The 25,058-nt window shown below is 42.9% G+C and overlaps 1 protein-coding gene across 2 annotated transcripts in view; it reads left to right on the top strand.

The window, feature by feature from the left end:
- SEMA4G (semaphorin 4G) overlaps positions 1-25,058 on the top strand; it is a 441,977-nt gene that overhangs the window by 265,226 nt on the left and 151,693 nt on the right. For both annotated transcript variants that reach the window (XM_063961912.1, XM_063961911.1), the window contains exons 4-5: positions 2,979-3,041; positions 7,341-7,439. In XM_063961912.1, coding sequence (XP_063817982.1) covers positions 2,979-3,041; positions 7,341-7,439 — 162 coding nt within the window. The remainder of the gene's footprint in view (positions 1-2,978; positions 3,042-7,340; positions 7,440-25,058) is intronic.

Here is a 25,058-nt window from a genome sequence, read left to right as displayed (position 1 = left end):
AAAGATTTGGCCATAAATTCACCTTTTTAATAAAATCAGATGGGATAGATGGCCCACTCTCTGCATACAACTTTATTCTCCCCTAAATAAAGGATGGTTCCTTATGTTTTGTTTCAGTATTAGGTTTGTTGGGACAGAGAAATAATGGGACAAAGTTAATACTTGGTGGGAAGGGCTTTGGAACAGGGTAGTAATGTCTACAGTTTACTCAGCCTAAGCCCGAGTACTGTGAAGCCTACAGTACTTTGCCTGAACTAAACTCGTTTGATGTTATGTGTCACAACTGAGGGCCTGAGCTGACGGGAGGCAGCCTCAGTTGTAGGGGCTGAGATGTACCGGAACCTGGGAGGTTGTATCAGACCCCTGGACATGTAAGTAACATGAATAATAACTGCCCGAAGGCGTGACCACGACAACTTGGATAAAAGTCAATGATGTTTATTATGACAACTCCGCAACACAGCAGCAGTAAAAGAAAACGTAAAAGTCAGCAAAGAATAAATACAGTTCCTGGGTACTACAGGATGGCAGGAGCCACAGGGCACTGGTAGTGTGAGATAGTTCTTATAATCTTCTAGATGGAAAGTCCTTACCAGGCCCGACTGTAGCAATGGAGATAACCCAGGATTGTGCCAGCTGGTGTTCCAGGAAAAGCTGGGTTGCTGAAGATAAAACGGCTGCTGTGGATACTGGCTGGAACCAGACTGTTGTTAGCACGGAGTGGATACTGGCTAGAACCAGTTAAATAATAAATGAACTTGGGAGCGATGAAATATGAACTGAAATGTAGAACTTGAGAGCGGAGAAATAATAATACCGGTGGAGAGTGGTAAAGTGTAGAAAGGACACCGGCCCTTTAAGAGAAGCTTTACTCTGCTGGAAGCTGAGCTGGAAGCAGGTAATGTTGTAGCTGGAAACAGATGAATCCACAATGGATTGGAGAGTCAGGCTACACCGCAGGTGGAATGCTGGTGCGGGTCTCTATGGTGGAAGTCTTGAGACAGGAGCTGGAACCTGGAAGACAATCACAGGAGAGAGACACAAACAGGAACTAGGTTTGACAACCAAAGCACTGACGCCTTCCTTGCCCAGGCACAGTGCACTCATACCTGCAGCAAGGAAGGGATTGGCTAGGCAATTATGCAGATTATCAATACTGAGAACAGATTGGTGGAAATGATCAGCTGACAGAATCCAAGATGGCTGCGCCCATGCAGACACCTGGAGGGAAGTTTGGTTTGTAATCCATGTGGTAATGAAAACAGTAATGGCGGCGCCGGCCACCGGAGACAGGAGGCGCCAGGCTGACAGATGCACATCCAACCACGCGGACACAGCGGAGGCCGCGGCTGACGTAATCGCCACTCAGACACTCTGCATGCAGAAGTTCAGGGACGGCGGCGGAGGCCGCGGGAGACGCCATGCCAGGTGTAATATGGCGTTTACTGTGACAGCGTCCCAGAGTGACAGGAGAGGATACAGGAATGTACACATCAGGATAACAGATGGGATCCGGTCCTGGAGCGCTGAGCCAGCCTTAGGAGGCATCTGATGGGTAAGAAATGGCGTCCAGATACCCGGATCGTGACATTATGGAACCAGCACTTTAACTGTGCTATTGGCCTCCTCAGACTCTGAAAGGCTCACTGCATGATGTATGTAAAAAAAAGAATTCCTCCCCTCAGATTCCTAAATCTAAACAAAGGAAGATGCACACAACACACCAACATGTGTCTTGGTTGTTAGATGCCGCCAGCAGATCAGTGAGTCATGTGCACACGTAGACAGGTATCAGTATTTTTGTCAACAAGGCGTTTACTCTCTGACACCAGTAGTGACGTTTCTGATCCTTCATCCCATCTGTGTATGACTAAGCAGATGATCGTAAGAGTCTCCTCCTTCTACCTTAGGGCAGATGTAGACACAACTCGTGATTTTATTTTTTTAACTCTTATACCAGCTGGCTCTTTAAGAGACTCATGGCACTAGACAGCCCAACATATTTTTTTTATTTTTTTTTATTGTATCCTATTTCATTAAAAGTACTCAGCTTACTTTATTAGACATTTTAATTTGCCACCACAAGAAAATATTTTGGTAGATTGCAGTGTTTTGGTACGATGTGACCCAGGGTGGGCCAGTGTATGAATAGCAATCACTGGAAAGTGCCATCATTCTGTGAGTAACAATGGTTACAATACAGAAAGGATAACACACTTATGAAAGTATTTATCTCATTTTTTTTATTATCCAACGATCTGTTTGATAGTTGTAAAGTAGTAATTTACGAAGAACGTGTTATGGCAATCATAGGGGGGAAATCAAATGTTATCGCCCCCAATCTCCCGTCTTAAGTGATTGGAGATGGCAGTTGGCTATATACAATTGATATCCCCTATCGCGCTGATCAGACGGCTTATCACCTAGTGTGTACCCACCCTAAGGTAGTCGTCGGCTACCTCCTGCCTTATATAATAACACCTAGACTTAATCGGAGTTACTGTAAACCACACAGTTATCTGCAGCCTATCATGAGTAAAGTTGGCTGTATATGGTGGACCTGCCCACATGTCTTGATCCCACACAGGCCATATTAGACAATATCATCATTAGTGTGGACTGATGATGACTCAGGTGCAGTCATATCCCAAACAAAATGACAGTCCATATTGGCTCTGCATCAGATGTTGTACTCTTGGGGTCCATAAATGATTTGACTTTCACCCATTTAGGTCTAAACTGGCCCAACTGGCAGCCCTCTCGCACAGTTGATAAACATGTAGAAGCCATGGCTTCCAATGGGTTTACTAATAAGTGTTCTCAGAGCGTTGAAGACACCATCAGTGGGTTATTGGCACCTGTGAAAAGGCCATGGGCAGGTGTTTCATGCTTCACTAATGTAATATGTTTGTTTCCTGAATAGATTTTCAGATTCCTTTCTCAGAGCTCTAAAGGATGTATTTATTTTTCTATTGTAGATCCCATGGGAGGTCACATATAATGACATTGAAAAATGTCGGGAAAAAGGAAAAAACAATCAGGTACTCGGATTTATCCTCTTTTTGTATTTGGTACATTTTGCATGATTTATAGAAGACAAATTATTAAAAACAAAAGTAAAAAGCGTGCTCCTTCCTGTGCCACACGTAAATCACGTATACATCATACAGGATCTACAGATACAGTCATGGAAAATGCTCTAGGTAACAGCTTCTGTCTGATTTTCCTGTAACGTATACAGTATATATTCCTTAGAATCAAACTTAAGCCTTCTATTGTTTAGTACAGACCTTACTCATCTTCAGTCATTTTTTTTTTTTTTTTTTATCTACCAAGCGTTTTCTATCTTACTGTGTGTATGTGTGTGCTTGTTCTGCTGAAACATATGTTTCACACTGCTTTGATCTTTATTCAGCTGTTAAGTCTCATTCACACATGTACACTGGGAAAGTGTATAAAGAGGCACATAAATGTACTGTGTGCTTAAGACACGTCTTTCTGCCTTTAGCATGTTTTTGATGTGCTTTTCATGCGTTGCTATGTTGTATTGGTGATGCACAGTAACGCATGAGCAGTAGGACATGCTGCGTTTTAACATTTTAAATGTCATATTGGCTCTTCTTTGTCAATATTTAATGCACTCTTCCTGCATCTACTAACATGTGAAAGATGAACAAAAGTGGATAGGTTTCAACGCATTGGGTATGGTATGCCGGCGGCCAGGGTGTGGTTCATTGAGTCGACCATAACTAGGTTGACAGTCATTAGGTAGACCACTATTGGTCAACAGGGACTAGGTCGACACCTGATATAGGTAGACACGGTCATCAGGTCAACATGGAAAAAGGTAGACATGAGGTTTTTTTTTGTTTTTCTGGGTGGCTTTTTTTCCGTTAAGTGCCTGGGAACCCAAATTAGTGCACCATATCCCCTCGCATCGAGCAAGGTTACTATTCCTAATCGTAGTCCACGTGGATCATAAAGTATGAAAAAGTAAAAAAAAAACGGAAACAATTGCAAAAAATTCATGTTGACCTTTTCATGTGTCGACCTTTGACATACTGACCATGTTGACCTAGAGAATGTCGACCACTAGTGACTAATGACTGTCAACCTAAAGACTGGATACCAAGCGGTCATCATACCAATGCCGGGATCCCAGCCACCAGAATGCCAGCAGGGGGGTGAGCTCAACTGCTCTTGCCACGCTGCGGGCTCGGTGGCTCACTGCGCTTGCCACAGGTTCTATTCCCACTGTATGGAAGTCATGGACACCCACGAGTGGAAATAGCCCCTGTTAGCCGGGATTCCGGCTGTCGGCATTGTAAGTGGTCAGGATTCCAGCATCTGTATCCTGAGCGCCGGGATCCTGACTGCCGGCAATGTAACCGCATCCCATTTAAACAAGCCTCATATGGAATTGTCGCTTCTCAGTGCTTACTATACAAATAATTCTGATTAATGTAACGTGTTGTAAAATAAAATAAACTTACCACCTTTTCTAGCATTAGACTTAATGTTTGTAGAGTGCAGCAACATTGTTTCAATGACGTAAAGAAACTACAAGTGTTTGCTGTCTAAGTTCTGTTGTGGGAGAGAGTAATAGTGTAATGCACAGACTAGCTTTCAAGTGTCAGTGAGACATTTTCCTGGGAACCCAAGAGAAATGTACTGCATGCATGACAATCTGGGATCCCCAAAAATCTTCTAAGATCACAACTTGATCTCCGCACAAAGACTGAGGGGGTAAATTTACTAAAGCTTCTAAAACAGAGAATTGGTGATGTTGCCCATAGCAACCAATCAGATGCAGTCTATCATTTTCTAAAAGGCAATAGATAAATGATACACAGCATCTGATTGGTAGCTATGGGCAACAACACCAAATCTCTGTTTTAAAAGCTTTAGTAAATGTAATAAATGTAGAAAAGAGAAAATATTTGAGGATATACAGTATGTGAACTCTACAGTGGGGATGTAATTGAATAGGAAAGGAAGCTTATTGTGGCTGTTCTGGAATTTGATCAGCTTGCCTGAAGAGGTGAGGTTTGGAGACTAGAGGAATGCCTTATTGTGCGTGGGAGGGCGGCCAAAGAAAGTCCTGCAATAGTTAATGGGTGCGAATAATGAGTGTGGATGAGAGACGAAGATCTTGGGAAGAGCAAAGAGGTCGGGTTGGGAGATATTGTGAGATAAGTGAAGAGATGTGCGTCGGTGTTTGGTTAATGGCCTTGTATGTGAGTAAAAGTATGTATTTATTTATTTATTATTACCAGTCATTTATATAGCGCACACATATTCCGCAGTGCTTTACAGAGAATATTTGGCCATTCACATCAGTCCCTGCCCCAGTGGAGCTTACAATCTATATTCCCTAACACATGTACATGTACACGCATACACATTCACGCTAAGGTTAATTAGTAGGGAGCCAATTAACCTACCAGTATATTTTGGGATTGTGGGAGGAAACCGGAGTACCCGGAGGTAACCCACGCAAGCACAGAGAGAATATACAAACGCCTATATTGAATACTGTACTGTAGCGTACAGGTAACTATGGGAGGGACTGACAAAGTGGATTCGCAGACTGTGAATGTCTAGCGAGGAAGATTAGCCTTGCAGCTGCATTCAGAATGGATTGTAGTGGTGAGTGTCTCTTTTTGGTAAGACCTGTAAGAAAACTATTGCAATAATCAATGCGGGAGATAATGAGAGCATGGATTAGTGTTTTTTCAGTGTCTTGTGTATGATATGGTCGTATTTTGGATATGTTTTTTAGATGCATTTAGCAAGCTTTAGAAGCAGATTGAATATGGGGAATAAAGGACAGTTCAGAGTTGAGGATGACGCCTAGGGAGCGAGCTTGTTGGGTAGGGATGATTGCCGAGTTCTCCACAGTGATAGCGATATCAAGTTGGTAACTACAATAGGTCGCTGGAAATATAATTAATTCTGTTTTGGAAATATTAAGTTTGAGTTGGCGAGATGACATCCAAGAGGCATTCAGTGACACGGAACAATACAGGTGGTGACAAATCTGGGGAGGATAGGTAGATTTGAGATGATACTGAAATCCAAAAGAGCTGATAAGTTTGCCAAGAGATGTGGTATAGATTGAAAAAAGCAGAGGACCTAAGACCGAGCCTTGCGGTACTCCCAACTGATCGAGGTAGCTTCCGAGAAGTGGATACTGAAAAAGAGATTAGATAGGTAGGATGAGAACCAGGGAAGAGCTGTGTCCTGAAGACCTAGTGATGGTAGTATTTGTGTGAGAAGAGAGTGGTCAGCCGTGTCAAAAGCAGCAGTACCCCGAATCTGTTGGGTCTGTCAATGCCTAAAATTGTTTGCAGTACTGTGACCTACTGTACCGGTTGAATGAGTTGTACAAATAGCTTGAGCTAAATACTTAGGGAGAGATTTAAGAGTGGAGGTGCTATCAGTAGCAACCTATGAGATTCTAGCTATCATTTTCTAGAATATATTCGATAGATGTTGCCTGGACTGTGACTGGTTGCTATAAGCACACCTCCGCTTGTCCTCTTTAGGAAGTCTATAAATCTCCCCTTAAGTCTTTTGTCAGTAAAGGTTTGAAGTAGGTGGGACAAATTGAGCACCACAAAAGGCAGCATTTGATTGGTTCACAGATGCTCCATGTGTTTCACCATCCTCAAATCTCTCCCAGTTGATCACTGTCATTTACTGAAACCCTGCTGTTTTATGCTCAGAGTTAATTTAATGGAGGCATAACACAGCTGCAGCAAAACTGGTGACGTTAACTTATGTCCTAGCGTCCAAAAGGAGGGACACTTCTTGCTGACCAGTGTCAGGTTTATACAGTATTTGGTTACAGGTTACTGCAAAACAGTTAAAGTATTTACACATTACTTTTATTGAGTTCTGGTTCTGCACCATGGCTGAACTACAGTGGCCTAGCAATGTAATGCTTTCAACTTTCTTTCTTATATACTGTATGTTTTCAAGTATTGCACAGTAGGTGTGTGTGTGTGTGTGTGTGTGTGTGTGTGTGTGTGTATATATGTATATATATATTATATATATATAGATATATATATATATATATATATATACACACACTCTTACTACTCCACACATCACCTTTTAAACTACTTTGCTAAAGTATTTGATTTAAAAATTCTGTCTGCAAAATGTTATTACTTTAAGTTTTTCCACTGTCACAGTGGATCTTAGAACCAAACGTTCTACTGAGGTTAATCTTTGAACCAGTCGCTGTTTAATGTAAGATTAGTTTGTCTCCTCACCTCAGAATTTAGTGCTCTAGTGTTAGAATATAATTTCATTTTTCTTTTTGCCTGCAGACCGAGTGCTTCAACCATATAAGGCTCTTGCAGAGGCTTAATCATACCCACCTGCATGTCTGTGGAACGTACGCCTTCTCCCCGAAATGCTGCTACATTGTAAGTACAGACAAGAAACAACCTGTCATTTTTATCCACTGTTCTTTCCAAGACAGGAATAACCTTTTATGTATTGTTTCCAGGTAATGAAAAATGTATTCGCAAGAGCTTCTCATGCTACAGTATGTAAAATTAGTACATTAATCAGTGCTCACTTTGGTCATTTCATTTGAGATGTTTTGCACCACTGTGCTGTTATCTCTGTGGCGTTAGGGTAGTGATGTGTCTCTGACTAAAGCAAGCTATAGCTGATGTTTTATCCCAATACGGACTAAAGATTCTGCCAATGGAGGAGAGCTGCTATTTTATTCTTACTGCTACTCTGCCATTCCCTGCATATATTAATATATTATATTATTATTTTTGACTTTTAAGGCATCTCAAGGGTTCCGCGGCATAACATAAGGTGATAAAATTAACAACATGATACATAAGTACAGATTAATGCAGCATTATATAAAGCCACATAGATGCATAATTACAGCAACTCATTTATCATAGTTATGTAGTGACAATTCTAAATTCCGTTGTCGTATAAACAACCCTTTATGAAGTCTAAGAACACTGTACGCTGTTTGCTTAAGAAGTACCGTAATGGTACGCTAGTTGCGTAACGATCGCTCAGCCGTAGGCGAGACGCTCAAGCGTCACGTTCGCTCACGGCCCAGTGATCACAGGACACGTTATTGGTTATGACTAGAGTAATGATTCGCTATGGCGTAGCAGACGCTCGAGACCACGAGGAGATCACCAGCGGCGCAGACGCTCACAACGCTATACCTTAATGTTTAAACCTTTTAACAATGAAATACACAGAATACCTTAATGTGAATACAGGGTGTAAGTGCAACCTTGTGTAACCTGACTAACTACAAAGCTGCTTGAGCGTCACCGACGCTCAAGTGAACACTTAACACTATAGAAAATACACAGATACTGGTTTAGGGTCCGAAGCCTATTAACTGTATTATATCTAATATACTTGTAAAAAAGGGGATAACAGTACAAATGATACACTCCAATATAACAAAGACTTCCTAACCACAGAACTAAGCAATAAATACAAAAAGACAATACTACACTGACCTAAATGCAATACAATACAATACTATAATACTATGAGAGATATAAGAGAAAAGAGGAGAGAGAGAGAGAGACGGGGAGAGATGAGAGAAATTGGCTCACAGAAAGACAATGATTACGGAGAGAAACTTACGCACAAAGGGTATGATCGCCTGCGCCTCGATATCCAGCTCCCGGCTATCAGCAGATAACCGTTGATGAGAGAGTGAGAGCTGGATGTGGTCGGCCTGCCTATTTATGCCCCACACACAATGCAATCTCCTGGTCCTACAATCCCATTGTCCATTGGCCGAAGGAATTCGGCCCTGCATCATAACAAAAGGTCATAGGGTGATTCATACAGGTGGGCTGTGACGATTTCCAACAGCTCAGGTGGGTGGGAAACTGGGTTTCCCGCCGCATACCTGAGTATGTGTAAATAATAGAAATGGACATAAACTTCTTATGTCCATAACTATTCGCACGAGCGATTAATACGCTCCAAACCAACACCGGAATATTACTAATTAAATACTCTTCCGATGGGTACCAAACACTGCTGTATGATTCCTGTCAGACCCTTCGTACAATACAAAGAGGGATTCCTTTAAACAGGGACCTTCTATTTTAACCAGACTTTCAGAATCTATCAAGGTGACCATGATCTACAAACTACATTAATTGTGAACATTTGTAACGAATGAGTCGCACGCTACGACTACATAAACTCTACCGTAAATACGCATACCGCGCCTGCGAGTGCACGCTATTGCGGGTATGCGCCTTCACGGGAGAGCGTACGCATGCGCAGCGCGGACCAGTGTGCGGTGCAAATATGGCAACGTGCATAGAGACATTTTTCTGACTTTGACAGTCCACCCTTTGGCAGTCAATAATAACTGCCACCTTCTAAAATATTTAAGGAGAAAAATGTAAGTCAGGGGTTAATTGATTTCCATGGTTGGGTAGGGGAGAAGAGTGGAGTAGGTGTGAAGAGGGTATGACCTAGTGAGAAAGTAGAAGCATGTGTGTATGAGTCCATGTTTGGAGGGTCATGTATCATCGTGCCGTACGTGTGGTAAATCTAGCTTCGAGGTATTGCGAAGTATACATTTGAATTCCTTCTTATCCTGTGGTACAGGTCTGTGGATGGGCTGTCAAACTCTACCGAGCTCATTTCGGCTGTGGTTGTAACAAAATGGGGATGCACATTTTAGTTGATGATACATGAATGGGGGAGGTATGTGGTTGCTGCTATCTGTGCCTGTATTCCCTATCGTCTATGTGTGTCGTTACCTGTGGGTTGTAGAGATGAAGATAAAGAACACTTACGAAAAATGCAATGATATTCTATGTCAGGGAAATGTACATCTGTTGTTGAAGTTGTGTTCGGTATCTGTTGAGAGTCGTCTTCTTTGTGCTGTATTGCTCCTTGGGCATGAGCAAATAGCTTTGTCTGAGCCATCAGATTTACAAAAATGTTGGGCTAGCGTGAGTTTAAAAATACTAGGGAAACTGGGGATCCATGGCAAAGTTCATCAAGTGTCCATATTTAAAGTTGTCAAATCTTCTTCTTTGGTGCTTGTCTGTTGTCTGTATAGCGTCTCGTCAACTTCCTCGTCCAAGGGGGTCTTTGTATCTTGGAGAAAAGCAGAAAAACAGGTGAAAGAAACGGACCGTATAATCGCATTTTCATCACATTCTGGTTTCTATCATTGGGTCATAAATCAAATCCAGGTTAATTACGGTTTCCTCACTCCTCAAGCTCATCACTTTTGTACTTTGTTTGCACCTCATTAAAGCCTGCCCGCATCTAAATATCAATCCAATCGATATAACGACACCCAAGATACATAGTAGAAACTTTCCAACATCCATTATGACTCCTTGAGCCCAGTCTCCTAAACCGGAGAACCAATTTCGCGGGTTCAACCATGACACCCAACCAGTCAGCTCATTACTTACAGCAGCAAGGGTGAGATTGTGTTTTTGACGAAATTCCCACTTCAATTGGAGAATATCGTCCATCTTTTGGTCTATGACCTCTACCGGATCCTCGGTGCTATTTGTGATGTACGTGCAACACTTTATGCCGTACTGTGTTGCCAATGTAACACAATATCCGCCTGTTACTGCTGTAAGATAATTAAGAACCATCCTATGCTGAACTAGTTCTGTTTTGTAAGCTTGAAGTTCTCTTCCAGTGTATCTAAACGTGTCATCATACATTTCAGTGATATTATCTAACAAATTGGCGAGTGCGGAAATGTATCTATAATTCATCGCACCTCGAGCGGTACGAGTGAAATCTAACGCTACCAGAACCTGAATCCCGGTGGATTCATGGATAAGATCAGAGGCCGGATGCTCTAACCTTTCTGACAGTTGTCTTTTAACTCGGTGCTCGTAATGAGTGTGAGTATAAGGAGCTTGGGCACCACGGTGTATGTCCTTCATTTTGTCATGTGTAACAGTCATCACTTCAGGCAATACTTTTCCAATATAACACAATCCTTCAGAGTTTGGGGCAAGCCACTTGTACGCCTTTCTCCCGCATATGAAATATGCGTCATCGGGGAGAACATAAGGGACGGAGAAGGACATGACCATGTTACAAACCTTCCAGGTGAAATCTCCTGACCCTAATTCTTCCATCTGCTTAATGCACGTATCAGTTTGTACGATATGTGCACAGTATCCTGGTGATACCTCTCCAACTCTAGTAATCCTATTTCCTAAGGTATATCAATACCGAAAAGATTTTCCTCTACTGGCTATATGGCGTACGAGCTCTGTATCTGTAGGCATTCTATCTGCTCTGTGTGAAAAGGTCATGGTAAGGTTGCTCCATGACACTTCCCAATTTCCCGGTTTTCTGGGATTGGAGATGTTAAAACATATGAGGGACCTATCCACATGGTATTGGTGGAGCTTCAAACTAGGAGGGCTGGAGATGTTAAACCTCCGATCCACCGGTCTCCCACCACTTAGCTCAAGTACCTCCCCTAACGTTAAAGGAAATGGTACTAGCCCTGATTTGCTGTGACCCTGAGGTACTTGAGAGCATACCCAACAATCTGTTTGGTTTAACACGTTACCCACTAAGGAGTGATAGTCACTCAATGGATGCCGGTCCATATGGATATTAAAACTAGATTGGCATTTCTTTATGCATCCATCTTCAACCAGATTATCACAGAGCCTACAGATACAATTTTCTTCGGCTAACAATCCATCACAATTTCTTCTATCGGATCGTTTTCTGATACTCGCCTTTGCTTGTTGGTTTGGTTGATCTTGGAAAACTACGCCTCCATCACCATAATCGGAACCCATTCCAGAACCTCTTTCGACCTCTATGGTACTCTCGCCGGAACAGACTGCTCTGGTCAACATCATGGTTAACATCAAAATCCGGATCACAGTCTCTTGGGGCAAGTCCATCTTTGAGGAGGAAATAGAGAAGAATGAGAAGGGGGAAAAAGAAATTTTTTTAAGGGAGAGGGGCTGGGAAGTGGAGAAAAACAATAAAAGGGAGAGGGGAGTCGACAACTGCTTCCGGTCTTCAAGGCTCAGGTGCCGCCTCAGTCCTCCTGGAACAGACACTCTAGTGATACAACCTCTACCGTCTGTTCCTTATCACGGGACTTCTCTGGATCAGCAACCTTTTTGCAGTGGGATGAATGGACCCAAGTCTCTCTCTCAGCAACCTTCAATGCTGTGGTGCTAGTCAATAAGACCTGGTATGGTCCTTCCCATCTATCAATAAGACAACCTGAGCGTAGAAAATTTCGTATCATTACATAATCCCCAGGTTCAATGTCATGACAATTACTACCTGGTAAATCAGGAATCACCAACTTCAGATTATCATTTTGACTCCTCAACTGCTTACTCATGTTAATCAAGTATTTTACAGTTACTTCATTGTTACATTTCAAATCATCTTGAGGGTTAATCATGACATGCGGTTGTCGACCAAACAAGATTTCAAAAGGAGACAGATTAAGGGGGGGCCTGGGAGTGGTTCTGATGCTATACAAAACAATGGGTAAAGCTTCTGGCCACGTCAATCCTGTCTCTGTCATTACTTTACTCAATTTATTTTTAATAGTGCTGTTCACTCTTTCGACCTTCGCACTCGCCTGTGGACGGTACGGAGTGTGCAGCTTACTATCAATTCCCATCAACTTACACATTCCTTGAAAGACATCACCTGTAAAATGGGTACCCCTATCACTTTCAATGATTCTAGGGATACCATATCTACATACAAATTCCTGCACAATTTTCTTAGCTGTAAACATAGCGGTATTTGTAGCTGCTGGAAAAGCTTCGACCCAATTCGAGAAAACATCTATACAAACAAGTACATATTTCAAATTTCGACATGGGGGTAATTGAATGAAGTCAATTTGTATTACCTGGAAAGGGCCCCGCCGGCAGGTGGGATATGGGATGGTTCTGTAGGTATTGCTTTTCCAATATTCTTTCTCAGACAGGTAAGGCATGACATTGCTCTTTTACTCGCATGAGAGGAGAATCCTGGGGCGCACCAGTATGCTCTTACCAATTTGCACATCCCCTCCTTGCCTAGATGAGTCAGCCCGTGAGCTGCTTCAGCCAGACATGGAAGGTATGCCCTGGGGGCCACCGGTTTACCATGTCCATCCGTCCAGAGCCCTGAGGACTCCTGGCCATATCCCTTTGCCTTCCAGACTGCTCTCTCCTGTGTGGAACACAAATTCTGCATCTCACACAACTTTTGTGTGTTGATGGTATTAAATACCATCAGTTGTGTGGTGTCTGTCTGTATGGGGGTAGCAGCTGCAAGCTTTGCGGCTTCGTCTGCTCGGCTGTTACCAAGGGATACTGGGTCTTGGCTATATGTATGTGCTTTACATTTGATAACAGCCACTCTGTCGGGTTCCTGTATCGCTGTTAGAAGCCTTTTTATATGAGCTGCATGCGCTATCGGTGTGCCAGCTGCCGTCATGAAATTTCTGAGCCGCCATAGGGCTCCGAAATCATGGACTACCCCGAAGGCGTATCTAGAATCGGTGTAGATATTGGCAGACTTACCCTTAGCCAATTCACATGCTCTGGTTAGGGCGACCAGTTCAGCAACCTGGGCTGAGTGAGGTGGGCCTAGCGGTTCCGCTTCTATGGTGTCTTGGTCATCTACGACTGCGTATCCAGTACACAAGTCTCCCGAGTCTGACTGTCTATGACAACTACCGTCCGTGTAGAACGTGAGTTCTGCATCTTCCAGTGGATTGTCACTGATGTCAGGCCTTGCGGTAAAATTTTGGGTCAAATATTCCATACAATCATGTGTATCTTCCTTTGCATTAAATCCTCCTTCCCCATCACTCTCACCTTCCACCCTTTGTGCCTGACCAGGCACACCTGGGAGAAATGTTGCAGGGTTTAATGCACTGCATCTCCTTATGGTGATGTTTACTGGGGCCATTAATGCCAATTCCCATCTTGTAAACCTTGCTGATGAGACGTGTCTGGTTTGGGCAGAATTCAATAAGGCAGATACCGCATGCGGTGTATGGATTGTGAGGTTGTGGCCTAGCACGACATCTTCGCTTTTTGTCACTAGCAATGCTATCGCCGCAACGCTACGCAAGCATGTGGGGAGGGATCGCGCTACCGTATCTAGCTGAGCGCTGTAATATGCAACTGGCCTGCTGGCATCACCGTGTTTTTGTGTTAGTACACCTGCTGCGCACCCAGCACTTTCTGTTCCGTATAGTTCAAAGGGTTTCCCATAGTCTGGCATACCTAGTGCTGGTGCCTGCGTTAGGCATTGCTTGAGTCTCTCAAATGCTGTTTCAGATTCGTCTGTATGCGAAATCCGATCAGGTTTGTTTGAAGAGACCATTTCCTGCAAAGGTAGCGCCAATATGGAAAACCCTGGGATCCAATTACGGCAATACCCACACATTCCTAGAAACGTCCTGATCTGTTGCTGGGTTTGTGGCAGTGTCATGTCTCTAATGGCTTGGATTCTATCAGCGGTCAGGTGTCTCAGTCCTTGTGTTAGACAGTGTCCCAAATATTTTACCTTAGCTTGGCATAATTGCAACTTGTCTTTGGAAACCTTGTGACCTGTGTCTGAAAGATGAAACAGGAGCTGTTTCGTATCCTTCAGGGATGCCTCCAATGAATCAGAACACAGTAGTAGATCATCCACGTACTGTATCAACACTGATCCACTCTCCGGTTGGAAAGACTGTAAACAATCATGCAAAGCCCGAGAAAATATACTTGGACTATCTATGAAACCTTGGGGTAACCGAGTCCACGTGTATTGGACTCCTCTGTATGTGAATGCAAACAAATATTGGCTGTCAGGGTGCAGAGGTACCGAAAAGAATGCGGAGCAGAGGTCAATAACAGTGAAAAATTTGGCAGTGGGAGGAATTTGCATTAGGATGACAGCTGGATTAGGCACTACGGGGAACTGACTCTCAACTATTTTGTTAATCCCCCTTAGATCTTGCACTAGCCTGTAACCCCTCCCCCCACTCTTTTTAACAGGGAAGATGGGACTATTTGCTGTGCTGGACGTTCTTACTAGAATGCCCTGTTGTAGCAAGCGCTCTATTACTGGGAAAACTCCTAACTCCACCTCTGGCTTCAGAGGATACTGTGGGATTTTTGGAGCTATCCTACCATCTTTTACTTGTACAACTACTGGAGCTACGTTTGCCATTAATCCAGTGTCCTGTCCATCTTTTGTCCAAAGTGACTCTGGTATCTGAGATGTCATCTCTTCTACTTGGGATGGATTCCTATTTGTCATAATGGAATGTGACATTAATTTTGATGGGGAGTCTAACATGTCTCGTACTTCCTGAGCGTGATTCTCAGGGATGTCCAAGAATACACCTTCAGGAGTACAATAAATGACGCAACCCATTTTACATAGTAAGTCTCTTCCCAGGAGATTAGTTGGTGCCGATGCAGCCAGCAAAAAGGAATGCTTGGTATGCAAAGGCCCTATTGTAATCTCGGCTGGTTTGCTAACAGGGTAGTGCTGGACTACTCCTGTTACTCCCATGGCTGGAATTGTCCTACCAGTGGTTCTCATGCCCACTGTCGAATTTATCACTGACTTGGCCGCCCCTGTGTCTACAAGAAAGTTTAAAGTTTTACCAGCTACATTGATTGCAATTTCTGGTTCGCTTCCAAGACTAGCAATCAACTTAACTGGGTGCAGATTACAGGTATGGCCACACCCCTATTGGGTATGCTGACCTCCCTGAATCCCGTTGGCAGCAACTACTTGTGAGGGGGTTAGCTGGGAACTACCAGAGGCATGCCAGTCTCTGTTCGGGGGATATCTTTTTGTTTCCCCTGTATGTGGCTCAAAACTCCGCCTCTGTGGACCCTGCTCCCAATGTCGTGTGTTGTGTTGTTGTCTAGGGGGTTGAAAAGATCTTTGTACATTCTTTGTTCTACATTCTCGTGCAAAGTGTCCCGGTCTGTTACAAGAAAAACATGTTATTACACTTGCCTTACCCACAGGATTCGGTGGTACATACGCAGGCTGCCTTGTGGTCAGCGCCTGTATACTTACGGACATCAACTTATCACTTTGCGATTCCCTGTGCCTAGTGATGTTTCTGTCGTGATCAATAGCAGCCTCTCTCAATGTGGACACTGACAGACCTCGCCAACATGGCTGCGTGGTCTGTACCCTAGCTTTTAATGTTTCTTTCAAACCATCCATCAGTACAGATACTGCTACTTCTCGATGGTTTGGGTTGGTCTTAATGTCTTCTATACCAGTGTACTTTGCCATTTCTAATAGTGCCCGGTGAAAATATTCTGTTGCCGTTTCGGACTCCTTTTGCTTAATGGAAAATATTTTATTCCATTTAACAACGGCTGGGAAATACTCCTTTAGCTGTAAATTTATCCTTTTTACATTATCCTTGTTGTACACGTCTGTAAGCGGTACATCTTTATCCAATGCACAGTCAGCTAAAAATTGAGTTGCGTCAACATTGGAAGGTAAACAAGCTCTTAGCAGTATCTGCCAATCCTTGTTGTTGGGTTCTACAGTGTTACCTAGATCCCTGATGTATTTTTGGCTAGCAACTAAGTCCTTTCTGGGGTCAGGAAATTCGGACACTATTGTTCTTAATTCCATTCTGGAAAATGGAGTGTACATGGCAATGTTCCTTATGGGAGTGGCTCCAGACACATCTGTTTTTCCATTGGGAACTGCTATTACCCTTACAGGAGCAATTCTAACAGCCTCTTCCTGTGTAGATTCTACTGCTTGTTGTGGTACAATTGTTTCAGTGTAGTGCATGGTGCCGTACTTACCCGTTGACACGACCTCACCTATCCCTCCGCTAGGGGCTTTCACTAATCTCGTGGGTGTCGCTGTGCCTACTGTGGTCTCTGCTATGGTGGCTGCAAGAGAGAGAGCTGAAATTGTTGCTGAATCGTCTTCTTGATCACACTCCTGAGGAAGGTTCAAAACAGGGTACATCTTGCACGGGTTAATACTTGCATGAGTTATTTGGTTAACATCATTAACATTTACAGGGTTACTAAGAGTTTGTGTTTTACAACCCAGTGCGTTTCTCTCCGCAATCAACTTCTCTCCTGCAATGTATGGTGGAGGAGGAGCTGTGGCTATCAGCTTCCTGACTGCCCCAGATCCTGCCGCCAGAGCCAAACCTCTCTGTATCTCACCTTCCTGGTGCCATAACTGTAAATAATCATGATGCTGAATTCGTCTCTTTGCTGATTTTACGAGACATATCCTCCTCCTTAAATTTTGTAACACTTCTGGACTAAAGCTACCTATTCTTGGGAATTTGTCCCTGTCTTGTACAGTCATTCTCTCCCATTCATCACATAAAGATTCGGTGTGACTTCCATATTTTTCACACATTACATATCGTGCCGACCCAACTGGTCGGTTCACAGAATCAACCTGAACCAAGGTTGATCGCCCCCTACCTGAGCAACTGGCCCCCATAGTCTGCAGGTGTTGCTTAGTCCTCCTTGGATTTCTGTATCAAGGTTTTCAGCAAGCCTTTACAGACAACCAAATTACTCCACAGTAGGCCGGCGGTGGCGGTTTACCGAGTACCCCACTCACTCGCCCACCTCGACCAATACGACCTGATCACACCGACGTGGTGCTGGCGTACTCGATACAGGGCCCCTATGGAACCTTCAGTTTACTGGAACATATGAGGGTTACCCGCAGGACACTTACTCTTTCCAGTAAAGGTGGGGTTGTTAGATAGTTCCTGAGTGACCAGCGAACTTCCCTTCCAAAAATAAAAAATTACACAAATCACGTCAGAATGTACAAATAGCGTTTGTGACCACTTTACTCTAATGGTATTAGGTCAGATTACTAACTACTGCACACAATTACGTGCGGTCCAATCGTTCAGTACACAAGCACTACTTGTTATGTACTGAAAGATCAATGGAATCGATGTTTCCGGCCGCGATTCCTTCAGCAAGAGCTTGTATGGCCTATATGGGTTCTGCACCAACACCCCAGGCGTTGTGCCACTGGACTTTTATAGCGGACCTTTTACCTTACGACCTCCTGGTCTTGTTACCTTATGACCTCCTGGTCTTGTTACCTTATGGTCCGCTATACTCTAATGCTCAAATATTATTTAACCAGGGATGCCTCCCTAGCCACCGTATATGTCACTTACACGTATGTCCCTTGACGAGTACCCGGCTTTCCTTTTGGTTCCACCTTAAAGTTGTATAAACTTATGTATACAAAACCACACTCACTCAACACATGTACACTTTGTTTCTATATCTATTTCTGCGCAGAAATTGTCTTCAGTCCAACAGTGTTACCAATTAGGAGCAGGATCTGTTAAACTAAATTTCAGATTTTTTTTTCCCCAAAAATAGATTTGCGTTATTTACCGCTTCGCGTTATCTACCGCTGTGCGTTACTTATCGCCTTTGCGCTAATTCTCGCTTTGCGCTAATTCACCTTTTTCGTGACTTGAGCTACGTGAGCATAACCGGACGCTACGTTGCGTAATGTACGCTGCGTGCGTCTGCCTTTTGGATTGCGTACGCTAGTCTTTGTTAGCGACACGTGTACGCAATGCAAAGATCCACCGTAACACAATATATACTTTTATCAATGTAAATGATCCCTGATCATCTACCGCAATCCACACTGACTGCCTTGTCTCCTAGACAAATCGTGTGTTGTTCTATACTTTAACTATTACCTTTATTATGAAATAACAGCAAATCTCTTTTTAGCACTTTCTATCAACTATAAAAATTGGCAAACCGGAATAGTGATATACGAAATTGAAAAAGAAATGCAGATAAATGTATGCGTGCGTGTATACGCAAGACAGAAGAGAAATAAAACAGTTTTTAAAAGACACAAGCGTTTTGTTCTTACTTCCGGTTCCCGGATTCCTTCAGCACTCTTTATCTAAGCGAAGCAGACGCTTATCCCGTCAGCACTGGGAGACAACCTCCCACCCTTTGCTGGGGGATAATGTCTGCTGATCTACCTAGTGCAGATATGAGAAGGATAGGACGAGCCCCCAATTGACAATTCTAAATTCCGTTGTCGTATAAACAACCCTTTATGAAGTCTAAGAACACTGTACGCTGTTTGCTTAAGAAGTACCGTAATGGTACGCTAGTTGCGTAACGATCGCTCAGCCGTAGGCGAGACGCTCAAGCGTCACGTTCGCTCACGGCCCAGTGATCACAGGACACGTTATTGGTTATGACTAGAGTAATGATTCGCTATGGCGTAGCAGACGCTCGAGACCACGAGGAGATCACCAGCGGCGCAGACGCTCACAACGCTATACCTTAATGTTTAAACCTTTTAACAATGAAATACACAGAATACCTTAATGTGAATACAGGGTGTAAGTGCAACCTTGTGTAACCTGACTAACTACAAAGCTGCTTGAGCGTCACCGACGCTCAAGTGAACACTTAACACTATAGAAAATACACAGATACTGGTTTAGGGTCCGAAGCCTATTAACTGTATTATATCTAATATACTTGTAAAAAAGGGGATAACAGTACAAATGATACACTCCAATATAACAAAGACTTCCTAACCACAGAACTAAGCAATAAATACAAAAAGACAATACTACACTGACCTAAATGCAATACAATACAATACTATAATACTATGAGAGATATAAGAGAAAAGAGGAGAGAGAGAGAGAGACGGGGAGAGATGAGAGAAATTGGCTCACAGAAAGACAATGATTACGGAGAGAAACTTACGCACAAAGGGTATGATCGCCTGCGCCTCGATATCCAGCTCCCGGCTATCAGCAGATAACCGTTGATGAGAGAGTGAGAGCTGGATGTGGTCGGCCTGCCTATTTATGCCCCACACACAATGCAATCTCCTGGTCCTACAATCCCATTGTCCATTGGCCGAAGGAATTCGGCCCTGCATCATAACAAAAGGTCATAGGGTGATTCATACAGGTGGGCTGTGACGATTTCCAACAGCTCAGGTGGGTGGGAAACTGGGTTTCCCGCCGCATACCTGAGTATGTGTAAATAATAGAAATGGACATAAACTTCTTATGTCCATAACTATTCGCACGAGCGATTAATACGCTCCAAACCAACACCGGAATATTACTAATTAAATACTCTTCCGATGGGTACCAAACACTGCTGTATGATTCCTGTCAGACCCTTCGTACAATACAAAGAGGGATTCCTTTAAACAGGGACCTTCTATTTTAACCAGACTTTCAGAATCTATCAAGGTGACCATGATCTACAAACTACATTAATTGTGAACATTTGTAACGAATGAGTCGCACGCTACGACTACATAAACTCTACCGTAAATACGCATACCGCGCCTGCGAGTGCACGCTATTGCGGGTATGCGCCTTCACGGGAAAGCGTACGCATGCGCAGCGCGGACCAGTGTGCGGTGCAAATATGGCAACGTGCATAGAGACATTTTTCTGACTTTGACAGTAGAGAAGACCAGTGGAGAGGGCCCCTGCTCAAACGAGTGTACAGTCTATACGGGATATGGGTGGACACATTGGGGAGTGGGGGGTGATAAGTTTGAATGAAAATATGAGTTTAAGGGACCGTCTGAATGTCAGGAGGTTGGATGAAAGTCGTGGAGTGAGGTTGGGCATTCCAGAGGTTAGGCTGCATGTACTTTACTGAATGCAGTATAACCTATTTCTGCTCTCATATGAGTATATTAAAATATACATCTTTCAACTTGTCTCATAGTATCATACAACTGGATCCATCCCCCCCTATCCCCGCTCAGCCCAAGGGTGCAAACTCTGTCTGCTTGTTAGTAAACAGTCTTTAATTTTATTAATATCCTTTATTTATATGGCGCCACAAGGGTTTTCACAGAATCCAATTACAGATTACATAAACAAGTAAGCAAAACAAGAAAACTGTGACTTACAGTTCAAAACAATGTATAGGACAAGTACAGGGTACATAAACATTGCTGCATCAGCAGACAACACTGATGTAGGTATCAGGGTGGCAGAAAACTGAGGGATTTGTGCCGCTGAAGGATGTATGGAATAGAAGATAGTTTAAGTAAGAGAAGGAAAATCACATGAAGGGAAGAGGTTCCTGCTCAGAAGAGCTTACATTCTAAAGAGGAGTGGCAGACAGAAAGTGGTGACACAGATTGGGTAGACAGAGTGCTTAGGATGAGAGTCTGGTGAAGAAGTGTCTCTTGAGAGCCCATTTGAAGTTGTGGTGGAGAGTTTCAGGGGAAAAGGTAGAGAATTCCAGAGAAAGGGAACAGCACGTGTAAAATCTTGGAGGTAGGAGTGGGAGGAAGTAATCAGTAGACGGGAGAGATGTCATGCATTAGCAGAACAAAGAGGATGGGTGGGAGTGTATGGGAGATAAGGTCAGAGGTGTAAATGGGAGAGGAGTGGGTGAGAGCTTTGTAAGTGAGTGTGAATTGGATTCTGAAGAGGAAGGGGAGCTAGTTGTTCCTAAATGTAAAGCACTGTGGAGTATGATGGCATTATATATATATATATATATATAAATAAATGTTAAAAACTAGAATTACAGTAAAATGTATATCATATACTGTATGCCAATTTTAATGTTCTCCTCCCCGGGAGAAGCAACTGGCCACTGTTGGGAATGGAGCTGGCTCTTACATCATTACATCAATTTGCAGGTCCATGTGGAGGGTGAAGGGCTAAAACAGCACGATTTGCTTAATATTAGCCCTGCCCCCCCCAATACACACATGAGTCCCGGTATTATCTCCCCATCCTGTCCACTTCACTTGGAAGTGGGCAGAGTGCTGGGGACTACCGTAAAAAAAATTGTGATTCTCCTGCAGATTCCGCTCAATATAGATAGTTACATTATCATACTGCCTGTAGTTGCAAATGATATGATTACGTTGGGTTCTTAATGCATAATAGGATTGTTACTCGATTTTAAAGAATTTATAGAAGTTGGACAAAAATGTAGGGTTCCTCTCCCTGGCCATGGTAACCGTTGTTACTGCGTTAGTTACTCGTCGGACCACGTCTGCAATATGGGGCACACTATTGGGACCCACAGTTTTTGGGTTCTTATTCTAAATAAAAATCTGTCAAAATGAACTTGCCATATATTTATCATATAGATTTGATGGAGTGTAAGGTTTGTGATATTGTATTTATTCTTGCAAGGTAGCGGACAGTCTCTTGTATTCGTAATTTTAAAGCAACAATCCCACCCCATAGTAAGTTAAGTGCTTATTTTATTTTAAAGCCTGCATCTCATAGCTGTTCTCATTTTCTCATTATCTCTTTCTCCAAAATCTCTCTGGAGGGCAGACACTTATGACTGCCACAGGCTTATAGCTCTCAGCAAGCTCAGTGATGTCAGGGTGTAGGGGGATCTCACAGCGAAAGACAGAGCACAGATGAGCATTCTAAAGCCTCTCTGCTCACTATGGGGTCGATCTAGACACCTAAAAGGGGTTGAGATTACCTAAAGGATAAAAAAAAGGGGCAGACTAGATGGGCCAAGTGGTTCTTATCTGCCGTCAAATTGTATGTTTCTATGATCCTGAGTCGGACGCAGCAGTGCCCATGTCTGCATGTTTTGGCGGTCTCTTGTCTCTTTGACTTTATGCAAATGCGGATACAGCGTACTATCCCTGGTGTACATTCACCTGTCTGAATGTACAAGTACAAGAAGGCCCACTTCCCGCATTCGGAAATGCTGAAATACTGATTGGTTCATCTTTAGACCATATAGCAGGGTCAGTTTCTCCATCCAAGTAGTTAGAGCATGAAGACACATGCAAGGAGGTAGGTTCAAAGGAATACGACTTCACAGAAATGGTAGTGGATATGTGGAATAGCCTCCCATCAGAGGTGGTAAAGGCTAAGACAGTAAAGCAATTTAAACATGTTTTGGATAGACATAAGAATATCCTTACAAAGAACCATGGATGTAATAGAGGTTGAGGTTACCAAAAGGTTAAAAAAAAAAGGGGGGGGCAGACTAGATGGGCCAAGTGGTTCTTTTCTGCCGTCAAATTCATAGGCCTCCTATGTGAGTGATTGAGCGTCTCTATACACAACTGGTTCAGTGACATGCCCACGACACTCCCAGAGCACACCACCATCTCTACATCCACTAATCCTTCCTGTTACCGCCCACCAACACCCACTACGTTTTGCACACATTTCGTATACAGTGCATATCCCATGTGCCTCACTAACAACTCCGACTGTGCACATGCTATTATTTATTTATTAACATTAATATAGCGCACACATATTCCGCAGCGCTTTACAGAGAATATTTGGCCATTTATATCAGTCCCTGCCCCAGTGGAGTTTACAATCTATATTCCTTACCACATGTACACACAGGCACATTCACACTAGGGATAATTTTGATGTAGCCAATTAACCTACCAGTATATTTTTGGGTTGTGGGAGGAAACCGGAGTACCCGAAGGAAACCCACGCAAGCACGAGGAGAATATACAAACTCCACACAGTTAGGGCCATGGTGCATATATTGATGCCTGGGCAGTGCAATATAGCTGCATGATCCAAAAAAATCACTTCAGTGCGTCTGACATCGGCTGTACATGCGATTCGGACTCAGGCCCCATATGATGTGTATCGTGACTGTGTTTGCCATAGTACATAGTAAATAACTGTAATCAATTAATAGCAATAGATAATGGAAAATTCAGACTCCTCATAGTCTGCTATAGTGATATGTTAAATTAAAAGTAATTCTTTAATATGAGATTGCTGCGCTGGTCTAATTAAAGTTTTATATATATATATATATATGTGTGTGTGTGTGTGTGTGTGTCGTAAATATTACATATGAGGCAACTTTAATTTTATTAATTTTTGGTGTCTTTGAGCAATGATTGTAAAATCATCATATACTGACACTTTGTTATATTTTGGTTATCTGCGTCTGTAACAGCCTTGTAAGGCCAAGTGCGTATTTCCGGGCTGTATCGTTACCTGCATGTAGTATAAAAAGTAAATCTTTAAATCTGTTATTGAAACAGTAAAAATAAGAGGGAGACTTCTTAAAACAATGTGTCCGTAATGGTTCTTGAAGTGTCTGACTTGCATACCCACACATCTTCCTCTTGTAGCAGTGAGTAGTTCTGAGTTGTGCTATTTATCTACGATTAGATTACATCTGCAGCAGAACCCAACTTAGAAACAACATGGTTCACATAATTGTATAACTGCACCTACACGTTCTGTTTATAATTAGTAAAATGAACAGAAATTAGACAAATATTTACGTAAAAACATTGTACATTGTCTATCTAGAAGTTTACCTCCATGTCTTCCACTTTCTGCAAAGCAAAATACCTTCTTGGGGAAACAGTTATTCAGGCACAACGTAGATATAAAATGTCATTTTCTCTATCAGACTGCTGCTATTTTTATTACAATTTTTATATTTGAAAAGAATTGCTGAATGTATTGGAGCACAGGAGACTTACCTATACTTGTGCTGCTTTTACATCTGTACCTCTGCTTGGTTGTCATACTGTGGCTTTAGCCCTGAAATTCTAGATCAGTATATTAATAAAAGAATAAAATATGTATCAAACACTCCCATCTCACCTGATCCAGTTACCCACGATAAAACGTCAGGTGCGAAAAAAACGTCAGTTTTTCCAGATATTTCTCGATGTTTTACCAATCCAATTACATCGCCCGTAAAAAAAAAAAAAAATCTCACGAGAACACACAGATTCAGCGAAACCTGTGTGTTTTCGTCGGCCGCAGTGAAAACGGGGCTGCTTTCGGGGATTTGGTTTTGCCTAACCCTGAGGCAGGTGAAACAAAATCCCAGCTAAGCCGCGACTCCCGCGTATTCAATGCGTATTCAATGCTTGTCGATCCTTTCCGACGGAAAGGATCTGACAATGCAGTATTCAATGAGCATGTTTTGTCGGATTCCCCATGTCAGATTTGGCCATTCCCGACAACGCCAATCCGACTTTTTTAAAGTCAG

This window comes from Pseudophryne corroboree, chromosome 3, assembly GCF_028390025.1.
Source record: "Pseudophryne corroboree isolate aPseCor3 chromosome 3, aPseCor3.hap2, whole genome shotgun sequence".
In the NCBI taxonomy this organism is placed as follows: domain Eukaryota; kingdom Metazoa; phylum Chordata; class Amphibia; order Anura; family Myobatrachidae; genus Pseudophryne; species Pseudophryne corroboree.
Note: the sequence above shows the minus strand (reverse complement) of the source record. Positions and strands in the feature narration are given on the sequence as shown.